The 20,915-nt window shown below is 38.3% G+C and overlaps 1 protein-coding gene across 21 annotated transcripts in view; it reads left to right on the forward strand.

The window, feature by feature from the left end:
- LOC123859441 (uncharacterized) overlaps window positions 1-20,915 on the forward strand; it is a 105,547-nt gene that overhangs the window by 74,275 nt on the left and 10,357 nt on the right. For 12 of the 21 annotated variants that reach the window (XM_064588897.1, XM_064588899.1, XM_064588902.1 and 9 more), the window contains 2 exons: window positions 511-641; window positions 5,529-5,729. The exons of 1 other annotated variant lie outside the window; for it this stretch is intronic. In XM_064588897.1, coding sequence (XP_064444967.1) covers window positions 511-641; window positions 5,529-5,729 — 332 coding nt within the window. Of the gene's footprint in view, window positions 1-510; window positions 642-928; window positions 1,017-5,528; window positions 8,544-8,779; window positions 8,883-20,915 lie in introns of those variants that run through there. 8 more of the 21 variants (XR_010410869.1, XM_064588910.1, XM_064588911.1 and 5 more) reach the window with 4 other exon arrangements.

Here is a 20,915-nt window from a genome sequence, read left to right on the forward strand (position 1 = left end):
CTCCTGTGGGGGCTTATGATACTAGGTGAAACCATGTGAAATTGCTGTTTATGTAGGCAATTTTATATGGCTCTAGGAAACAAGAAGTATTTTAATTAGTTTTCTCTACATCATTGTGCGTCTGCCACAAATATTTTAAGTTAATACATATATTTAAAAATTAAACCTTGAAAGGCAAGATTCGTTTGTTCTCACTCTTGCTGTGTTTTTACTCTTTGTCATTGCCTTCTTGCTCTCAAGGAAATGAAAATTCTATATACAGAAAATCTGACATTTGTCATTCTGTAGTCCCTTGAGAGGTAAACAAGTAAAAATAAGAATATTACTTACTCAGTTGTGGGTTAAAGTCCTCTTCCGATCCTTCTAACAATAATTTAAACTTGCAGCAGTTCCTTTAGGAATTTTTATGAATTCTTTTTTCTATAGAGAAGACAATTGCATCATGGGCATATATTACAAGTATTGAAATGTCTTTCCCCTCCCCCTGCTTCGATATTTCTCCATTTGCAGTTTCATCTGTACAAAAAAAGGAGCTCTGGTATCTTCTGCTGAGACTTTCAGTAGAAAATCCTTCAAAAGAGAAAAGAAAGAAAAGAAAGAAAGAGCTATTTTGAAAGCCGACTTTCTAAAATTATATTTAGGTAAGTTAAATTTTAGATGTCATCCCTTAGAGCTGAAAGTAAACACATTTGATTTAATCATGTTAATCAAAATGTATTTGCATTCAAATGTTCTTATATATCAGTACTTCTGGATGGATTTAAATTATATTGACAGAAAACATCCATTTCCTCACATTTTCAAATACCAAGCAGGTTTTAGAACCTGGTCTACAGCATGGTTGTTTTTGGAAAAAAATTAATTCAGCCAAGGCTGATCTTGTTTTTCCTTTATTCTTTAAGCCAGAAGCAATTACTTTTCATTTCAGGATTAAGCAGCTGTAACATTGCCATTCGTCGCGGAGGCTCCTGGTTTCAGCATGTCTCCTTGGTTCTCAGCCAGTCCTGGGTGTTCAGGTAGCAGCTGGAGCTGGGAGTGCCTCTCCAGCCCGCATTCCTTGGCTCTGAATTTTGCAGTCCTGTTTATCTGATGAAGACCTCCCCACAGCGAGTTGCTCATGACACTGTCACACAGACCTTAATGAATGATTTGGAAAGATACTGAATATTTTTCCTCCAGGAATGCCAACTGATCCTGCATGCCAACCAGTCCCCTCACTTTGGCTGATCACTGCAAAGAGCCTGGTGCCGAGATAGGATGAGACCTGTCCCACATAAACCAAATTCTAACAGGATGCCTGCAAGTCCTCTCCATGAGGCTGTCACCCAGGCCTGTTCAGAGAATTTTCAACAGTTACATTTGCATAGACATTGATTCTCACTTCTCTGCACTAATTATTTACTTTGGTTTATACTTTCAATCTGTATATGTTATCACCAGCTTCAGCACACAAAGACCTGTCTTCCTTCTCTTGGAACCACGACTTTACTTGAAATCGCTTAGGGTGGCTTTAGAGCATGGCTTTCTCACTATTTCATGTGTCTTCATTTTGCCTTCCCAAACCAGACTGTAAATTCCTTGAGAGAGGAGACCTGAAAACTGACAATAATACCTTATATAGACAGAAGGACAGAAAGCAACAACAACAACAACAACAACAACATTTGGACAGAAAGACCATTGTTGCTCTTAGTAATTGAGAAAATTTGCTTTAACATGTTCAGAAGACTCTAGATCATTTGCTCTAACATATGTCTCTTCTCCTTTCCCCTGCCTGCCCTCTGCTGGAACTGCTAATGAGCAATAAGGGGGCCAAAGGAGGACATGGTGTGGGAAACAGGGAAAATAGGGGCTTGTCTGATTGAAAAGCAAGTTGAATAACCATGATTTGTGAGTTCACAACCTAGATCTTTGGTGAAGCTCCTCATTATTTGCCGTTGGGTAACTAGCAGTCTCATTACAAGACCCTTTATTGGTTCAGCGGTACTTGGGGATGTGATTCTGCCTACTGGCATGAGATGGACCAAATGACCTTGTGTGTCTTCCACTCTTCTATGCTTCTTTCACCTCTCTCTCTTGCAACCTTACAATCGATGGCAGATAGCTGAGCCAGGTAGTGCCCTGTCCCAAACATAAATGCCCTCCTATTTACCAGTCCCTCAAAACCTTCACCACCTTCATATATAATGGGCATTTTCAAGGATCTGGCAAGACTGCCAGTTTGGTAACACAAGGCAGAAGGTAAGTGTGAAACTCTAGACTGGTTTCCTGTTTCGAAGGGGAGCAAGATGTGACAGCTGCTGAGGCAGCCCATTTGCCCTTGGAGAGGAGAAGCAAGAGTGTCTGATCACTAGATGACCTCTCCCTCTTGCTGGCTCAGGGATGGTGTGAGCAGTCCTACTCCCCCTCCTGCTCTTGTTCAGATGGCTGGCTACATGTTATGAAAACAGGGAGGAAAAGTGTGTTTTTTTGCTGTTGTTTTATTATTAAAAGAGGCACTCTCTGGAGAGGCAGAATCCATTAGCTGAATCCATTTCAGTATCTATGGTTAATTAATTTAGGCAGCTTTAATGCACTTTTATTATGTAGCCTTTAAGAGCAATTCTGGTAGATGTCCATCCCATAAATACCAGTACCACTTTATACGTATGATACGCTTTTTGGAAGGGTGAGTCTGAATTATTATACAGATATTAATTTGCACACAGCACTGACCAGACAATGCAAAAGTGCTTCCTCATAGTTTGAACATTGTTCGATACATTTTGAAGTGGGAAAAACTGTCAGATATGACACTCTGTGTTTTAAGTCAGTGACTAAGTCAGTCTGGTTGCCTCCCAAAACATAACTTTGAGAAGCAGTTTTGTCATTCTATGAACTGAATAATTGATTTCCGCATTTCATTCTGTAAATTAAACACTAGACTTTGAGTTACTAGAAGAAATAGCACAGTTAGCCAATAAACCTTTCTTATAAAATGACAGCATTTTAATTTATTGTATGCATTAGCACTTATTCATGGCTAAGATTTCATCAATCAATTTCCCATTTAAAAAAGATGTCTCTGAAAACAACAGAAGAAATGCTGAGTTCCAAAAGCAATGTTGTGGAAGGCAGCAGCAGGTCTAGCATTTGGGGAAGGTGTTTTAACTCAATTATTATAGTCAATAATCATGCGGCTCCACGTTTTTTAAGTATCTACCTTATGAACTGACGTTCTTGGAATGTTAGAGTTTAAAAAAGAAAATATTTAAATTTCATTATTTAAGGGGTGTGCTGCATTTGTTCAAAATCATAACAATGTCTGATATTATTTTTGAATATTTATTTTGCTACTTTGATGTGCTTCTATGCTGCTTTGGGTTTTTACTTTTTTTACAGTAGTACATTTCAACAGTTGGCTTCAGATTAAATAAATATTCGTATATTTTGATATTTTTATTAATTAGTTGCTTTTTGAAAATATTTTAAACTGAAAATTACTCCAAAATAGAAGCTTGAAGAATCACTACCACCAGATAAATATTAATTTTAAATCATTTATTCATTTAATTCATTCAACAAAATTGTATGTAACACATAATAGGACTGACTTATCCATACGCAGGATAGGCGTAGCACCTGGAGCCCACATTACTTTTAGGGGCCTGTGCAAATGTTTTAATTTATTTTATTTTATTTTTTTAAAGATTTTATTTATTTATTTGAGAGAGAGAGAACATGAGCCGGGGGAGGGGCAGAGGAAGAAACAGACTCCCAGCTGAGCAGGGAGCCAGATTGGCAGGGCTGGATCCCAGGACCCTGGAATCATGACCCAATACAAAGGCAGATGCTTAACTGACTGAGCCACCCAGACTCCCCTGTTTTAATTTCTTTTAAAGTCAGAAGGAAAAAAAAAAAAAAAAGAAATTTTAGGTCAAAGAGAATGTTTAAATGCATAATACTAATATATTCATCTTTTTACCAACATGGTCATAAAATATAATATTTTTAATATTTTTTATGGAGGAAGAGGTCCATGCAGGCTAAAGTTCCCAGAACCCCCAAAGGTCCTATGCCGACCAACCTATGCAAAATTTCACTATACTAGATTCTAGAGATAAGAAGATGAGGAAGACACAATTTCTATGCCCAAAGTATTCACAGTCTAATGAAGAAAATGGACATGAAACAGATAGTTCACAATGTGGTTTCCTTGAAGTTGTTTGAAATAGTTATATACAAAAAAAGTTATACCTTGAGGAACACAAATGTTTTACTACAAAAGGTCATTTAACATATAGACTTGGTCTTTGCCTTCTTTCAGTTAAACTTCTACAAAAATAGGATTTGCATGTACTTTAATGGTATGTAGACATCATGACTAAACGTTTGTTCATTTTAAATACCACTGATATTGCCATCCAGATCTTTACGTGAAAGTGTTCATAGTTTATAAGGAACTTCATTAACAGGGACACAAAGGAAATGCCAGGGCCTCCATATTGATGGTTCAATGAGGAAAATTAGAAATGTCTCCCTAGCTTAGCAAAGCTTACTTACTTATGTCTTTTGGAATTTTATTGAGGCTTCAGAAATGGAACAGAATCTTGGCTGTACTTTCTCTTTTCATAAAATTTCTCTTTTATATGAGATTCATCATTTATTTTTCAGTTACTGTTTCTAATGCCATAATTGGGGTAGTCAGAATGTCCTAAAACTAAATCTTCCTCGTTAATATTTGGGCCCACTGCCACACTTTTTATTGTCAATTGGAGAACGATTTTTGATCTCTTTTTATTTTTAGAGCAATTGTACCTGAATTATCTTATTACACACACAAAAGCTTTTTGAATAAGTAGGGCATCATGGGACATTGGAAAGAGCACAGGCTCAGGCAAACCTAGATGTGAATCAGAATTCTGTCACTCAAGCTGTATGACCTTGGTCAATTCATTTAAGCTCATTGCATCTCAGCTTCCCCATCTATAAAATGAGGATCATTATGCATGTGTTACAAAGTTGCTATAGGAACTAGAATAATGCATATGAGCATTAGGCCAGTACTTGGAATATAGTAGATGCTAAATAAATAGCTGCTATTATTATTTGCCATATTTTACAGATTAGGAAACTGAAACACAGACATATTAAATGGCCTTGGTCAGCTTTGGGTTATTCCCCGTAATTACCAGAAAATTGCAGCCTTACCTTTAATCAAGCCTCACTGAGAGAGAGGTTATAGGGCACAAAAAAAGTGCAGAAGCAAAATGTATAGAAAAATCAGTAATACTGAAGCAACCAGATAATCAATATCTATTTATTGAGCACCTTGTAAGTATAAGGTATTCCGTGCACAAGTTGGGGTACTTTGGGTTGCAAATGGCAAACTCCCAACTTGCCCACACAAAAAGGAGAATTTATGGGCTGGTGTAACCCAAACACAGGATATAGGGAACTGGTCCTGGAGATGGCTGGATTCAGTGTCAGGAATCCTTTTAGGGCTTATACTCTCTATTTCTGACTCGTGTTTCTGGTTCTCTTTGCAGATAGCTTTCTCCGTGCCATGGGAAGCATGGCTCCTAGTAGCTTTGGTTTCTCATCTCATCCTAGCAGCCCTTTTACTAGCAAAGAAAGAAGATTTCTTCCGCTTTGGCTCCAGCCTGTAAACAATCTCAAGAATGACTTGCATTGGATCAACAGAGGTTGCATACTCCTTCCCAAACCAAACACCAAGCCAGGAAGATGGGGTAATATCCCAATGTATTAGCTCATAGAGTACAAACTTAAATTTATTTCTTAACGTGCATGCCTTTTAATAGAGAAAGTTATAAACACTTGGGTACTGTCTTAGAAAAAGCAGAACTCTCTAAAGAGGGTGATTGGAGGCTGACACAGACAGACATCCTGTTGTATGAAAAAGTCCTGGAGGAATGCACTATGCTAACAGCTTGCTTAATGCTTTTGCTTCCTGTAGAGTGGCCTGGGGGTGGGAACTCAGAGCAGACTTATAAATTGATTTCTGTAGTGGAGGAACTTCTCTTAAAATCTCTGCTGGGGTTATTTAAGACATTGAACTATTGGGGCGCCTGGGTGACTCAGTCGTTTAAGCATCCAACTCTTGATTTTGGCTCAGGTCATGATCTCAGGGTCCTGGGATTGAGCCCCGCGTTGGGCTCCACGCTCAGCAGGGAGTCTGCTTGAAGATTCTCTCCCTCTGCCCCTCCCCCGCCTCTCTCCCTCAAATAAATAAATACATCTTAAAAAAAAAAAGAAAAAAGACATTGAACAGTTTGCTCTTGGCTCCAGTACTTCAGTGTCCACTCACCGTTACATTCGTGGGTGGACATGGTATTATATTAGAGATCTGGAGAGCTCATGACTGGGTGCAGATCCAGTGTTTTGACTTTTTATGCCAACATCAGCATTTCCCCACTTGTTTGACATTTCTCCTGTCAGTTGGGCCCTTGATTCAAGATTACCTTGATTACTTTCAGGTCTTTTTAGTCATGAATTTTTCTTAACTAGTTTTACCTCAAAATGGTGTCTCTTACCTGATGTAGTTTTCGGAATAAATAGGCAAGGTTTGGTGGGGTCTGGAGCCCACAGCCAAGAAAGAATTCTTGAGATGTCTTTGGTGCAAAATGGTGGTTTTATTAAAGCACAAGGACAGGACCTGTGGGCAGAAGGAGCTGCTGCTGCCCCCGCTGCCCCTGCTGCCCCCACTGCCTCCGCTGTCTTCTGCTCCCCTTTGCTGCCCCGGGATTATGAGGAATAACTGATTATATACTTTGGGGTTGGAGGAATTAAAGATAAAGGAAGTTCCAAAAGGATTTTCATGTGCTAAAGGAGACACAGGATATAGGAGGCCTTGCTATTGTCAAACTAAGGTGGTTTTTCCCTCTAGCAGGGCATTAATATTAAGACATTATACTCTGCCTGCCTCAAGTATTTGTCAATGGGCTGCAGGTTATATGGACATTTAATTTTATCTACACTTCCTTCTGCCTTTGTTTCCCACATCATTACCCACTACTCTCTCCAGCACTAAATTCTTTCCTCTTTTACCTCCCTAAGAAACTAACTCCATCCAATACTCCAACTTCTATTTACATCTTCGATTACCCCTCTCCACTGCATCTTTCTCTACACATCTACCTACAGGACTATCCCCTTGAGATATCATCAAAAGAGAGAATATATGTGGAAGGACTTTATGATTTTGAAGTGGAATAAAAATATGGAATAATATTGTTATCCTATCTTCACAATCATCTCAAAAAATTACCAATGTAATGCATTTTTTGAGTTTACTTTCTCAGCATTCAGCTCATTACTTAATGTCTTAAAATCTGATGTCTCCTAACATATTTTGGGGAGGGGGCCCATATCTTTGTTGACCCTTCTTCCAGCACATGGCACATCTGATTTTGCCCTTCTCTTTTGGTGTCTGCAATTCACTACCTTGATTCACCTTCTCTCTCTCTGACTACTCTTCTCTCTCCTTTAATGCCCATCTGTTTCCTTCTACCTCTGAATGTGAGTGGTCTCCATCATTCTGTCCTGGCTCCTTCTCGTCCCTCCCCCCTCTCATTCTCATAAATACTTCTTGAAACAAATCCCAGATCTCTCTCTTCCCTTCAACATGTTAAATGCCCACTGATAATAATATCTCATTAGCCCCCAAACATAAGGTATATAAAATAAACTCTCATTCTATCCTAAATATCTTTCACCCTATCTCAGCCAACAGTGTTACTTTTCTACCCAGTCACCAAGGCTTGAAACCTTGGTTCTCTCTTTGATTCCTTGCTCTCTTTTCCCTGAATCCAATTTAAGCTATATTTTTAAGAACACATTGTTCTGTTCACCTACCTTCTGTTCACTCTGTCTCTCCCTTCTGCCTTCTCTTTCTTCAGGCAGTGATGGTTCAGGCGGCTGGAACAGCACACAGTCTATTATCTTGCTTTCAGTAAGGTTGTCCAGAAGTATTTTGTGGCCATACTTCTTTTCTCTTCCTCATTATTGATTCTTTCCCTTTTCTGAACTGAATAATCATTCAAATTTTATTCATAAAGATCATTAAATCTTCTTCTACATATCAAATACCTTTCTCAAAACCTAAATATACACTAACATGTTTAGAACAGCCTATATAGCATGTCTAGTTAAGTCACGGTCAGGTGTAAGCTGACTGTTGTCTATAAGCATTGACAAGAAAAAATACATTTCATGGCTATGTATTTTGTTAATATAATTTGCATCTTCAAGTTAGTAGCTTCATCTTAGGATAACATTTCAACCATATTTGATTTAGAAAGCTAAAGTTTTGATGAGCTAACGAATGTACATTAAACATATTACTGAAGTTTTGATACATTTCCAGCAATCATCAGCATATAATTCCAGTTTAGGTGTAAACTCATCAGAAACCTCACCTCAATCTCTAGGACTCATGTCGTCTTGCTGTATTTCTGCAGATCCTATTAATAAAGAATGATTAAGGACAGCTTTATTTTTCCCAGTTTCAATATTAAAGATGTATGTTGTAATAGTAACATACTGTGCAGCTATAAAAAAAAATAAACTTTATATGTTTATATGGAAAGATCTCTGTTATAAACTGAATGTATGTGTCCCCCCCACCCAAATTCATATGTTGAAGCCTTAGTCCCCAATGTTATGGTATCTGGGGAGTAATTAGGGTTAGATGAGGTCATGAAGGTGGGATCACGTGGTGGTGGGATCACTGCTCTTATAATAAGAGACACTGGAAGACTTGCTGTCTCTTTCCGCCTAGTGAGAACACAGTGAGAGGGGCCATCTGCAAGCCAGGAAGAGAGCTCTCACCAGAACCCAACCATGGCTGGCACCCTGACCTCGGATTTCTAGTCTCCAGAAATGTGAGAAAATAAATTTCTGTTGTTTAAGCCATCTAATCTATGGGGTTTGGGTATGGCAGCCCAAGCTGATTAATACAATCTCCAAGATTTATTTTTAGGTAGGGAACAAAGGGTGCCAAAATAGTGTCCTGTTGGGGTGAAAAAAAAAAAAAGGAAAAGAATCTATCCTTGTACTGGCTTGTATATACATTCTAAAACTCCTGGGACTAACTGAGAAACTAATAATGTTGGTTACTTGTTTTGGGGGTATAGGAACTTGGCAAATAGAGGGCAGGCGTGGAAAGGAGACATTGCTGTATATCTTTCTATATTTCTTGATGCTTGAACTATGTGAATGTGCCACCACTTCAAAAAATTAAATAAGTAAAATTTATTAAAAATGATAAATCCATTTGGAAAAACAAGATTATATTGAAATAAAGAAAATATTGATTATATTGAAAGAAAATTGCTGATTGGCAGAATAATTATGACAGAAGTTGACATTTGAAGATGAAGGACTATGAGCAGTTATATTAAATTGCTTTCTGGGTCAGTTATTTCATGATTGCTGTGATTATGTGGACAGTTCTGATTGCCTACTGCCCTTTCCTGGGATCTGCATTGGTTACTGACAGCAGAGCTTGAAGTGCCCCATGTAACATGCATTTGGTTGAAGGATGATGGCCACGGGTTCTCCAGTACTCTCTCAGTAATGTCCAGATGAGCTCTCTGAAAGTAAAGGCTTCTTCACCTCCCTTCAGTTGGTGGTCCTATATTCAAGGACAACTGCTGAGAAAAGGACCAACCCATTCATTTGAAAGAGGTCAATATCTTTTCTGTGGACAAAGATGTGACTTCTCTCACAACTTACCTTGGCCAATTAAATGTCCAATTGTTTTAGCAACATTATATCATACTACCCCAGAGTGTTGTCCTTAAATGTAGTTCTGATCATTTTCTTGCTTTTAACTTCCATCAAAGATTTCTTCTCCATTGGTCACCTGGCCTATCTCCCCACTGACTCTTTTTTTTTTTTTCTTAAGTAAGCTCTATGCCCAACATGGGACTTGAACTCATGACCCTGATATCAAGAGTCACATGCTGTATTGACTGAATCAGCCAGGCACCCCTCCCGTCCATCAATTCATTTTGAGCTGTTTTGCCATGACCCCAAAGTGCCTTTGTTTCTGTCCCCCCCACCATCATAAATGTCATTTCCATTGCCTGGACTACCCTTCTGTTTGTTCCTTTTGAGGAAGCTCCCCCAAAGGGAAGTGAGTGTCTTTCCTGACATCACTCTAAATTTTTGAACAGCACTGATATTCTCAATGCGCTTTTTACTTCTTGTCCAATTCAAGAAGTTCAGGGGCCACATAGCATGTTCATTTTATATCCCCAATGCTGGCATCCAGTAGGCACATGATGGTTGAATGAATGAATAAATATACACTCTGGCTGACATGTTAAAGACAAAAATATAGTAGCCTATAATAAAATCCTAACCAATGCTTAGGGAAATGCTTCACAGGAGGAGTCCAACTCTCTGCATTGCAATTGTGTTATTCAAGTCCTAATTGACTTATAAGAGCTGAATTTTGTCAGGACAATTCTCCATGAGCCTTTTGATTTGGGAGGAAGCTTTCAATTTTGTAGATATTTTGTGTGTGTTTTGAAAACTCTGCTGGGCATCCCCTTACTAAGGCATCTCTTTGAGGAGCTCCTCAGTTTAAGAGCATTTTATTTCTAACATTTTAAAGTATAGATGATAGCTCTCAATCCAGTAGATTTTCATCCTTATCTCCAGAAAACCACATTTTTTATGCTTTGTAGTAAAGTAAGTTGTATATCTATAGAAATCACCCTGTGTAAGTGAACCTTTGGCTAGAACCTCAGATCCGCACTGGCTTTCCAGAGAGCAAGAATGACAGCAGGGTGATTTCTGTCACCGTAGAAGATACCTTTCTCACGTGTCTTTCTCAAAGATGTTCTTTTAAAATATTGTGAAATATGCAGAAAACAAATCATTAATATTTTCTAGCTGAAAGAATTCACTTGCCACTTTTTGGAGGGTTTCAGCTGCATCAATAAGGCACTAGTGAGACATATTATTAATTCAGTTTACCCTGAACAAAGTAGATAAAATAAAGGCTTGAACTCCAGCTATTCAGACGTGGTTGTATAAACATGGCCTCATAATAATTTGTTTTCAAAGTTCATTGACTTTAACTGTCTTGCTGATGTTGTCTGTGAAAATGTGTCCATTTGTATATCTAATGTATTAACATTTCTTTTCTTTTTTTAAATTTTGTATCATTAGTTTCAGATGTAATGTTCAATAATACATCAGTTGCGTATAACACCCAGTGCTTATCATATCACATGCCCTCCTTAATGCCTGTCACCCAATTACCCCATCACCATACCCACCTCCCCTCCAGCAACCCTCATTTTGTTTCCTAGAGTTGAGAGTCTCTCATGGTTTTTCTCCATCTCTGATGACTTCCCATTCAGTTTTCCCTCCCTTCCCCTATGATCCTCTGCACTGTTTACTATATTCCACATATGAGTGAAACCATATGATCATTGTTTGTCTCTGATTGACTTATTTCACTTAGCATAATCCCCTCCAGTTCCATCCACCTTGATGTAAATGGTAAGTATTCCTTTCTGATGGCTGAGTAATATTCCATTGAATATATGAACCACATCTTCTTTTTTTTTTTTTTAAGATTTTATTTATTTATTTGAGAGAGAGAGAATGAGAGAGAGCACATGAGAGGGGGGAGGGTCAGAGGGAGAAGCAGGCTCCCTGCCGAGCAGGGAGCCCGATGCGGGACTCGATCCAGGGACTCCAGGATCATGACCTGAGCCGAAGGCAGTCGCTTAACCAACTGAACCACCCAGGCGCCCGAACCACATCTTCTTTATCCATTCATCTGTCGATGGACATCTAGGCTCTTTCCACAGTTTGGCTATTGTGGACATTGCTGCTATAAACTTTGGGCTGCAGGTGCCTCTTCGGATCAATACATTTGTATCTTTGGGGTAAATACCTAATAGTGCAATTGCTGGGTCATAGGGTAGCTCTATTTTTAACTTCTTGAGGAACGTCCATACTGTTTTCCAGAGTGGCTGTACCAGCTTGCATTCCCACCAATGGTGTAAGAGGGTTCCCCTTTCTCAGCATCCTCACCAACATGTGTTATTTCCTGACTTGTTAATTTTAGCCATTCTGACCAGTGTCAGGTGGTATCTCATTGTGGTTTTGATTTGTATTTCCCTGATGCCAAGTGATGTGGAGCATTTTTTCATGTGTCTGTTGGCCATTGTTTTATCTTCTTTAGAGAAATGTCTGTTCATGTCTTCTACCCATTTCTTGACTGGATTATGTGTTTTTTGGGTGTTTAGTTTGATAAGTTCTTTATAGATTTTGGATACTAGCCCTTTATCTGATATGTCATTTGCAAATATCTTCTCCCATTCTATCAGTTGTCTTTTGGTTTTGTCAACTGTTTCCTTTGCTGTGCAAAAGGTTTTTATCTTGATGAAGTCCCAATGGCTCATTTTTGCTTTTGTTTCCCTTGCCTTTGGAGAAGTATCTAGCAAGAAGTTGCTGCAGCTGAGGTGGAAGAGGTTACTGTCTCTGTTCTCCTCTAGGATTTTGATGGATTCCTGTCTCACATTTAGGTCTTTCTTCTCTTTTGAGTTTATCTTTATGTATGGTGTAAGAAAATGGTCCAGTTTCATTCTTCTACATGGGGCTGTCCCATTTTCCCAGTACCATTTGTTGAAGAGACTGTCCCTTTTCCATTGGATATTCTTTCCTGCTTTGTCAAAGATTAGTTGACCATAGAGTTGAGGATCCATTTCTGGGTTTTCTATTCTGTTCCATTGATCAATGTGTCTGTTTTTGTGCCAGTACCATACTATCTTGATGATTACAGCTTTGTAATATAGCTTCAAGTCTGGTATTGTGATGCAACCAGCTTTGGTTTTCTTTTTCAACATTCCTCTGGCTATTCAGAGTCTTTTCTGGTTTCCTACAAATTCTAGGATTATTTGTTCCAGCTCTGTGAAAAATGTCAATGGTATTTTGATAGGGATTGCATTGAATGTGTAGAGTGCTCTGGGTAGCACAGACATTTTAACAATATTTATTCTTCCAATCCATGAGCATGGAATGTTTTTCCAATTCTTTACGTCTTCCTCAATTTCTTTCGTAAGTGTTTTGTAGTTTTTAGAGTACAGATCCTTTACCTTTTTGGTTAGGTTTATTCCTAGGTATCTTACAGTTTTTGGTGCAATTGTAAATGGGATTGATTCCTTAATTTCTCTTTCATCTCATTGTTAGTGTATAGAAATGCAACTGATTTCTGTGCATTGATTTTATATCCTGCCACATTGCTGTATTCCTGTATGAGTTCTAGCGATTTGGGGATGGAGTCTTTTGGGTTTTCCACATAAAGTATCATGTCATCTGCGAAGAGTGAGAGTTTGACTTCGTCTTTGCCAATTTGAATGCCTTTTATTTCTTTTTGTTGTCTGATTGCTGAAGCTAGGACTTCTAGTACTATGTTGAACAACAGTGGTGAGTGGGCATCCCTGCCGTGTTCCTGGCCTTAGGGGAAAAGCTCTCAGTTTTTCCCCATTGAGAATGTTAATCACCGTGGGCTTTTTGTATATGGCTCTTATGATATTGAAGTATGTTGCTTCTATTCCTACACTGTGGAGAGTTTTAATCAAGAAAGGATGCTGTATGTTGTCAAATGCTTTTTCTGCATCAATTGAGAGGATCATATGGTTCTTGTTCTTTCTTTTATTAATGTGATGTATCATGTTGATTGATTTGCAAAAGTTGAACCACCCTTGCAGCCCAGGAATAAATCCCACTTGGTCGTGGTGAATAATTCTTTTAATGTACTGTTGGGTCCTATTGGCTAGTATTTTGGTGAGAATTTTGACATCCATGTCCATCAGGGCTATTTGTCTATAATTCTCCTTTCTGGTGGAGTCTTTGTCTGGTTTTGGGATCAAGGCAATGCTGGCCTCATAAAAAGAGTTTGGAAGTTTGCCTTAGATTTCGATTTTTTGAAATAGCTTCAGAAGAATAGGTATTAATTCTTCTTTAAATATTTGTTAGAATTCCCCTGGGAAGCCATCTGGTCCTGGACTCTTGTTTATTGGGAGTTTTTTTTTTGTTTTGTTTTGTTTTGTTTTTTTAAAGATTTTATTTATTTATTTGACAGAGAGACACAGCGAGAGAGGGAACACAAGCAGGGGGAGTGGGAGAAGGAGAAGCAGGCCTCCCGCCAAGCAGGGTACCCGATGTGGGGCTCGATCCCAGGACCCTGGGATCACGACCTGAGCTGAAGGCAGATGCTTAACGACTGAGCCACCCAGGTGCCCCTATTGGGAGGTTTTTGATTACTGTTTCAAATTCCTTGCTGGTTATGGGTCTGTTAAGGTTTTCTATTTCTTCCTGGTTTGGTTTTGGTAGTTTATGTCTCTAGGAATGCATCTATTTCTTCCAGATTGCCTAATTTGTCAGCATATGGTTGCTCATAATATGTTCTTATAATTATTTGTATTTCTTCAGTATTGGTTGTGGTCTCTCCTCTTTCATTCATGATTTTATTAATTTGGGTCCTTTCTCTTTTCTTTTTGATAAATCTGGCTGGGGGTTTATCAATCTTATTAATTCTTTCAAAGAACCAGCTTCTAGTTTTATTGATCTGTTCTACTGGGTTTTTTGTTTGTTTGTTTGTTATTTTTGGTTTCTATTTCATTGATTTCTGCTCTATATTATTTCTCTTCTCCTGCTTGGTTTAGGCTTTATTTGCTGTTCTTTCTCCAGCTCCTTTAGGTGTAAGGTTACCTTGTGTATTTGAGACTTTTCTAATTTTTTGAGAAAGGCTTGTATTGCTATGTACTTCCCTCTTAGGACCACCTTTGCTGTATTCCAAACGTTTTGAACAGTTGTGTTTTCATTTTCATTTGTTTCCATGAATTTTTTTAATTCTTCTTTAATTTCCTGGTTGACCCATTTATTCTTTAGAAGCCTGCTCTTTAACCTCCAAGTGTTTGGGTTCCTTCCAAATTTCCTCTTGTGATGGAGTTCTGAAAATATGCAGGAAATAATCCCAATCTCTTGGTACCAGTTGAGACCTGATTGTGACCCAGTATGTGATCTATTCTGGAGAATGTTCCTTGTGCACTCAAGAAGAATGTGTATTGTGTTGCTTTAGGATGGATGCTCTGTATATATCTGTGAAGTTCATCTGGTCCAGTGTGTCATTCAAAGCCCTTGTTTCCTTGTTGATCTTCTACTTAGATGATTTGTCCATTGCTGTGAGTGGGGGTGTTGAAGTCCCCTACAAAAATTATTGTATTATTATCAATGTGTTTCTTTAATTTGGTTATTAATTGATTTATATAATTGGCTGCTCCCAAGTTAGTAGCATAAATATTTACAATTGTTGGATCTTGTTGGATAGATCCTTTAAGTATGATATAGTGTTCCTCTTCATCCCTTACTACAGTCTTTGGTTTAAAATCTAATTTGTCTGATAAGAGGATCACTACCCCAGCTTTCTTTTGATGTCCATTAGCATGATAAATGGTTCTCCACTGCCTCACTTTCAATCTGGTCTAAATGAATCTCTTGTAGACAGCATATGGATGGCTCTTGCTTTTTTATCCAATCTGATATTCTGTGTCTTTTGATTGGAGCATTTAGCCAATTTACATTCAGAGTAACTATTGAAAGATATGAATTTAGTGCTATTGTATTTCCTGTAAAGTCCCTCTTCCTGTAGATTGTCTCTGTTTCTTTCTGGTCTATGTTACTTTTGGGCTCTCTCTTCTCTTACAAGACCCCCTTTAATATTTCTTGCAGAGCTGGTTTAGTGATCACAAATTCTTTTAGTTTCTCTTTGTCATGGAAGCTCTGTATCTCTCCTTCCATTCTGATTTACAGCCTTACTGGATAAAGTATTCTTGGCCACATATTTTTCTCATTTAGATCTCTGTGGATAGGTCTGCTGCCAGTCTAATGTTCCTACCCCTATAGTTTAAGGAGTTCTAGTCTTGAGCTGCTTTCAGGATTTTCTCTTTATCTCTGAAATTTGCAAGCTTCACTATTATATGTTAGGGTGTTGATCTATTTTTAGTGATTTTGAGAGGGGTTCTCTCTACCCTGCTGGACTTGAATGCCTGTTTCCTTTCCCAGATTAGGGAAGTTCTCAGCTATGATTTGCTCAAATATACCTTCTGTCCCCCTCTTTCTTCTTCCTCTGGGACCCCAATAATTCTAATATTGTTTTGCTTTATGGTATCACTGATTTCTCAAAGCCTCCCCTCATGGTCCATTAGTTGTTTTTCTCTCTTTTCCTCAGCTTCCTTTCTTTCTAGCATCTTGTCTTCTATGACATTGACTCTCTTCTGCCTCATTTACCCTAGCTGTTAGAGCATCCATTTTGACTGCATCTCAGTTAAAGCATTTTTTATTTCAGCCTGATTAGATTTTATTTCTGCACTAAGAGATTCTCTAGTGTCTTTGATGCTTTTCTTCAAGCCCAGCTAGTAACTTTATAATCATTATCCTGAATTCCACCTCTGACATTTTACTTATATCCATATCGATTAGATCTGTGGCAGACAGTATTACCTCTGGTTCTTTCTTTTGTTGTGAATTTCTCCTTCTAGTCATTTTGCCCAGAGATAAATGGATGAATGAGAGAACAAAATTAAAAACATCAATCACAACCCAAGTGAAATACACACTAGACAAATCTGAAGAGGTCAGAAACCAAAAAAGAAAAGAAAAAGAAAAAAAATGATAAAAGGAGAGAATATAATCTCCCAGGTAGACAAAACAGGGTAATCCACTTGGTCCTAGGTCTATTTTGGTCTGTTTGTTAGAAGACACTAAATCCCAAAATTGTAAAGAAAATAAAACTTATAGGGCGCCTGGGTGGCTCAGATGGTTAAGCGTCTGCCTTCGGCTCAGGTCATGATTCCAGGGTCCTGGGATCGAGTCCCGCATCGGGCTTCCCGCTCCTTGGGAGCCTGCTTCTCCCTCTGTTTCTCTCTGTCTCTCATGAATAAATAAATAAAATCTTTAAAAAAAAAAAAAAAGAAAAGAAAACTTATGTATATATATACACAAAAAAATAAAATTGAATACAGTGAAAGGAAGCCAAAAATGAAGAATACATCTATAAAATGTAAATGTAAAAATGAAAGTTAAAAAAAGACTTAAAAAAAAGAGTTGATAAAATAAGAAACTAGTTGAAAAGGAAAAAAAAAGAAAAAAGAAAAGGGAAATTTTAAACTGAAAGATAAATGAATCATGAGAAAAAAACCTTGAATTCTACATACTATTTTCCCCTAGCATTGGAGTTTTGCAGGTCTGTGTGCTCAGTAAACTTGGTATTTTCCTGATGTTCCAGCTGGTCTTCTGGGGGAGGAGCCTGCTGTGCTGATTCTCAGGTGTTTTTGCCTGGATGGAGTTGCACCGCTCCTTGCCAGGGGGCGGGGCTCAGTGTAAGCTGCTTCTGGTTGCTCTATGGGCTTTTGTTCCCTGAAGGCTTTCCCCACCACTTTAGAGGATGAAAATAAAAATAGCAGCACCCCAATCTCCAGCCCTGGAGCTGAAAAATCCCAGCCCCCTCTCTTCAGTAAACTCTCAGGGAAAAGCAGTCTCCACTTTTGTGTGAGCCAAACTCTGCAGACTCCTGCTGTTCACACCCATCCTCCCAGGGAAAGGAGGAGGATCACCCTGTTTCTGCCCTTTGCAGGGCGCCTGCACAGAGAGCAGTCTCCAGATCCTGCTGCAGTTCACGGTTTATGGCAAACTGAGCAGAGAGCCACTCCCAGCCTCACTGACCCTCACCAGGTTCCCCACTCCAATGCATGGGAACTCTGCCGGCCCAGACAGCCCCGTTCTTTCTGTGATTCTGGGGATCCTGAAACCACACTGCCCCACCTAGGATTCTGCCCGCTTCACCACATGAGCACCTTTCAGGCAGGGACGTCTCTCCCTGGAACAGACTTCTAAAAATTCTGATTTTGCGCTCCGGGGCTATATCACTTTCCAGTAGCCAGCTTAAAGAGGCTCCCTCCCCACCCCATCCCCGCCATTTATCTTCCAATATATCCCCTCAGATTCACTTCTCTGCACCTCCTACCTTGCAAAAAGTGGTAATTTTTTTATTTGTAGAATTCCAATTCTTTTCTTACATCTCAAGTTGAATTCATAGGTGTTCAAAATGATTTGATAGATATCTAGCTAAATTCAAGGGACCAGATGAAACGGGGTCCCCTACTCTTCCATTTTGCCTCCCTCTAACGTTTATTTTTTATAGTATCTTGAGACCTAATGTACAGCATAATGAGTGTAGTTAATAAAACTATATTGTATACTGGACATTTGCTAAGAGAGTAGATTCTTGCCACACACAAAAAAAAGAAAATGTGTTTGGAGATGAATATGTTGTTAATCAGCTTGACTGTAATCATTATTTCACTATGTATATGTGTATCAAACATCATGTTGTACTCTTTAAATATATATAATCATTATTCTTTTAAAAATACAAGATTTGCAATAGATTGAATGCAGAAGATATGAGAATCCAGCTGTCCTCCATTTTGCAAAAATGTAAGATAATGCCACTCAGTACATATTTTTGTTTTGGAGATTATGGTTATTTTTTTCATAAAAAATATATTATTTGTCTTCACCTAAAAAAATCCAAAACATTTTCTATGTAATGAGCACCATCAAAGCCAGAGTTTGATGCACATTTGAGCACAATCCTTATACTTTTCTCAGTATAAATAGCACATCTGTTCTTAGTGACATGTGGCTGAAGGCAAAACTTAAAACCAACAGAAGTTGTGGACCTTAGTTCTGATGCCATTTCTTGCAAGGTTTGAATATAAAAATGACAGGAATCTTGGAATATTTCTCCCACTCCAGAATTTTAGTTATTTTGCACTCACCAAATCTGCAAAATCTCCAGATTTTCCGTCCTCCAGGAAAGAGTGTCTAAATTAAAGAATTAATTAAGCCCTTTAAAAAACCAGCAGTTCCCTGTGGGTTGCTTTTATAATTGCCTCTACACTCACCAGCTAAAGGTCTGCCTAAGTTAACTGTTTGACTTGTTCTCAATATAACATTTACCTACCTAATTCATGCAATTGTTTATTCTGTAACTCATGCGTCTTTCTCTGTTGTCATCATCTATTCAAAATTGTAAGGTCCCAGAAAATAAGACCTGACTATCCTTAATTTATTTTCTGTGGGGCCTAAACAGCACTATATGATATTAAACAGGTAATAATTATTTTTAGTGTGATGACAATGAAGACAGGAATCTAAAGTAGGCTGATAAAATGTGAATTTAACATGAAAACCAATTTAGTGAAGCTTTAGTGCTATTTATAGCACACAGTAGTCTATCAGCTGCTGAAAACAGTGATGAAAATGTTCAAAATAGCTAACTCCCAATAATTCATAGGATACATGTCCCTTAAGTTGCCCTATGGCCATGTTTCCATTTTTGTGACTCCAGCCAGAGCCGAGAAGGCACACAGGAGGTCAAATAAATGAGTTTTCTAAATATTGATATTTCTGATAATAAGGTTACCAGAGAGAAGGTGGTAATGATTGCTGAATCATTATTTTGAGGGATTATTGTAGAATTTAGATCTTGCTGGTCAACTTGCATTAATAAAGCAACATTCATTGAGTGCATGGTTGGTAGAAACATGGAGAAATTCCTTTTTCTGTCAGGAGCTCTGTATGGCAAGTCTGACTATGGAAGATCTTGTATCCACAGGAGAAAATCAAACTGCACATCTTGATGAACTAGCAGAGCTTGGAGGAGCAAGCCAAAGACAAAGCAGTTTCCTAGGACTGAAGAATTTAACCTTTGTTCTAGTCCTCCCTTTTGTCAGCAAGAAAACTGTCGAGGCTGATTTCAAATGAATCATCCTTGGCATTTTTTCACCCTAAAACTGCTTATCTGTCACTTCACAGAAATTGCTACTTGTCCTCAATGGTTTACAGTACTAGCTCAGACATTGCACACAACTCATTATACCGCAGAAGTTGGAAAAAAACCCACATTATTTACATATATAAATATTAAATGTATTAAATAAATAAATAAAATTTCGCTTGAACTGGCTATGCATCAATAAACTCAGCAGTTTTAGAGTTAAGGTCTGAAACCACGCCACTTTGTCACTTAGCCTTCAGTGTTCTTCCAAGAGAGATTAGGAAATGTTTGGCTTAGAGACACCCTTTAAAAAATACCGAGAAATGCTTTTTGCCAGCTCTATTAATATTACTTCTACTTAGAACATCACATTTCTTCACATTTTTTAAATGTTTGTAAAGTGTGCTTACGATAACATTTCTTTCACCTTTCAAGCAACCCCAGACCCCTTAAGCACATGTGTCTTCAAGACACACTTAGAGCATTTTCACTCCTGGAGCGCATATATCTATGATCAAATACGATCACATGCTCTAACGTGAATCAAAATCAGTTTTATGACCCTACAATTAGAGCAAGTGTTGGGCTTAATGAACCGGGAGCTGAGAAGCAGATAATGAACGCCACTCTGCACAGGCTTTAGGGCTGAGTCCCCACATTACCCAACCAGGTCCACAGCCTATAATGCAGAAATCCAAATGGCTCTGCAAAGCAGGACTTTTTAGTAGCAGATTTGGTGGCCTAGACTGATGAGAAGTTTTATAGTCCTTATTCTAATAGTCCCATCTCACTACATGGGAATATTAATATGTTAGATTATGGGGTGCTGGCCCAGGCCTATTGGGGGTGTTCTGTAAATACATATACTCACCATATTACCTTTCTAAAACCGCCCCCAAAACCAAAAAAGTCTAAGTTTTGAAATACATCTGGCACTAAAGATTTGTATAAGGAATTGTTTGGGCTAAAGACTTTAACACAGAATCATTGTGGACAGTAGCTGTTAAATCTTCCATCACCTATGTATATGGATGATTAGTTGTTC

This window comes from Mirounga angustirostris, unplaced genomic scaffold, assembly GCF_029215605.1.
Source record: "Mirounga angustirostris isolate CCGP_5_RB_7025 unplaced genomic scaffold, mMirAng1.0.hap1 SCAF_4, whole genome shotgun sequence".
Taxonomy (NCBI): domain Eukaryota; kingdom Metazoa; phylum Chordata; class Mammalia; order Carnivora; family Phocidae; genus Mirounga; species Mirounga angustirostris.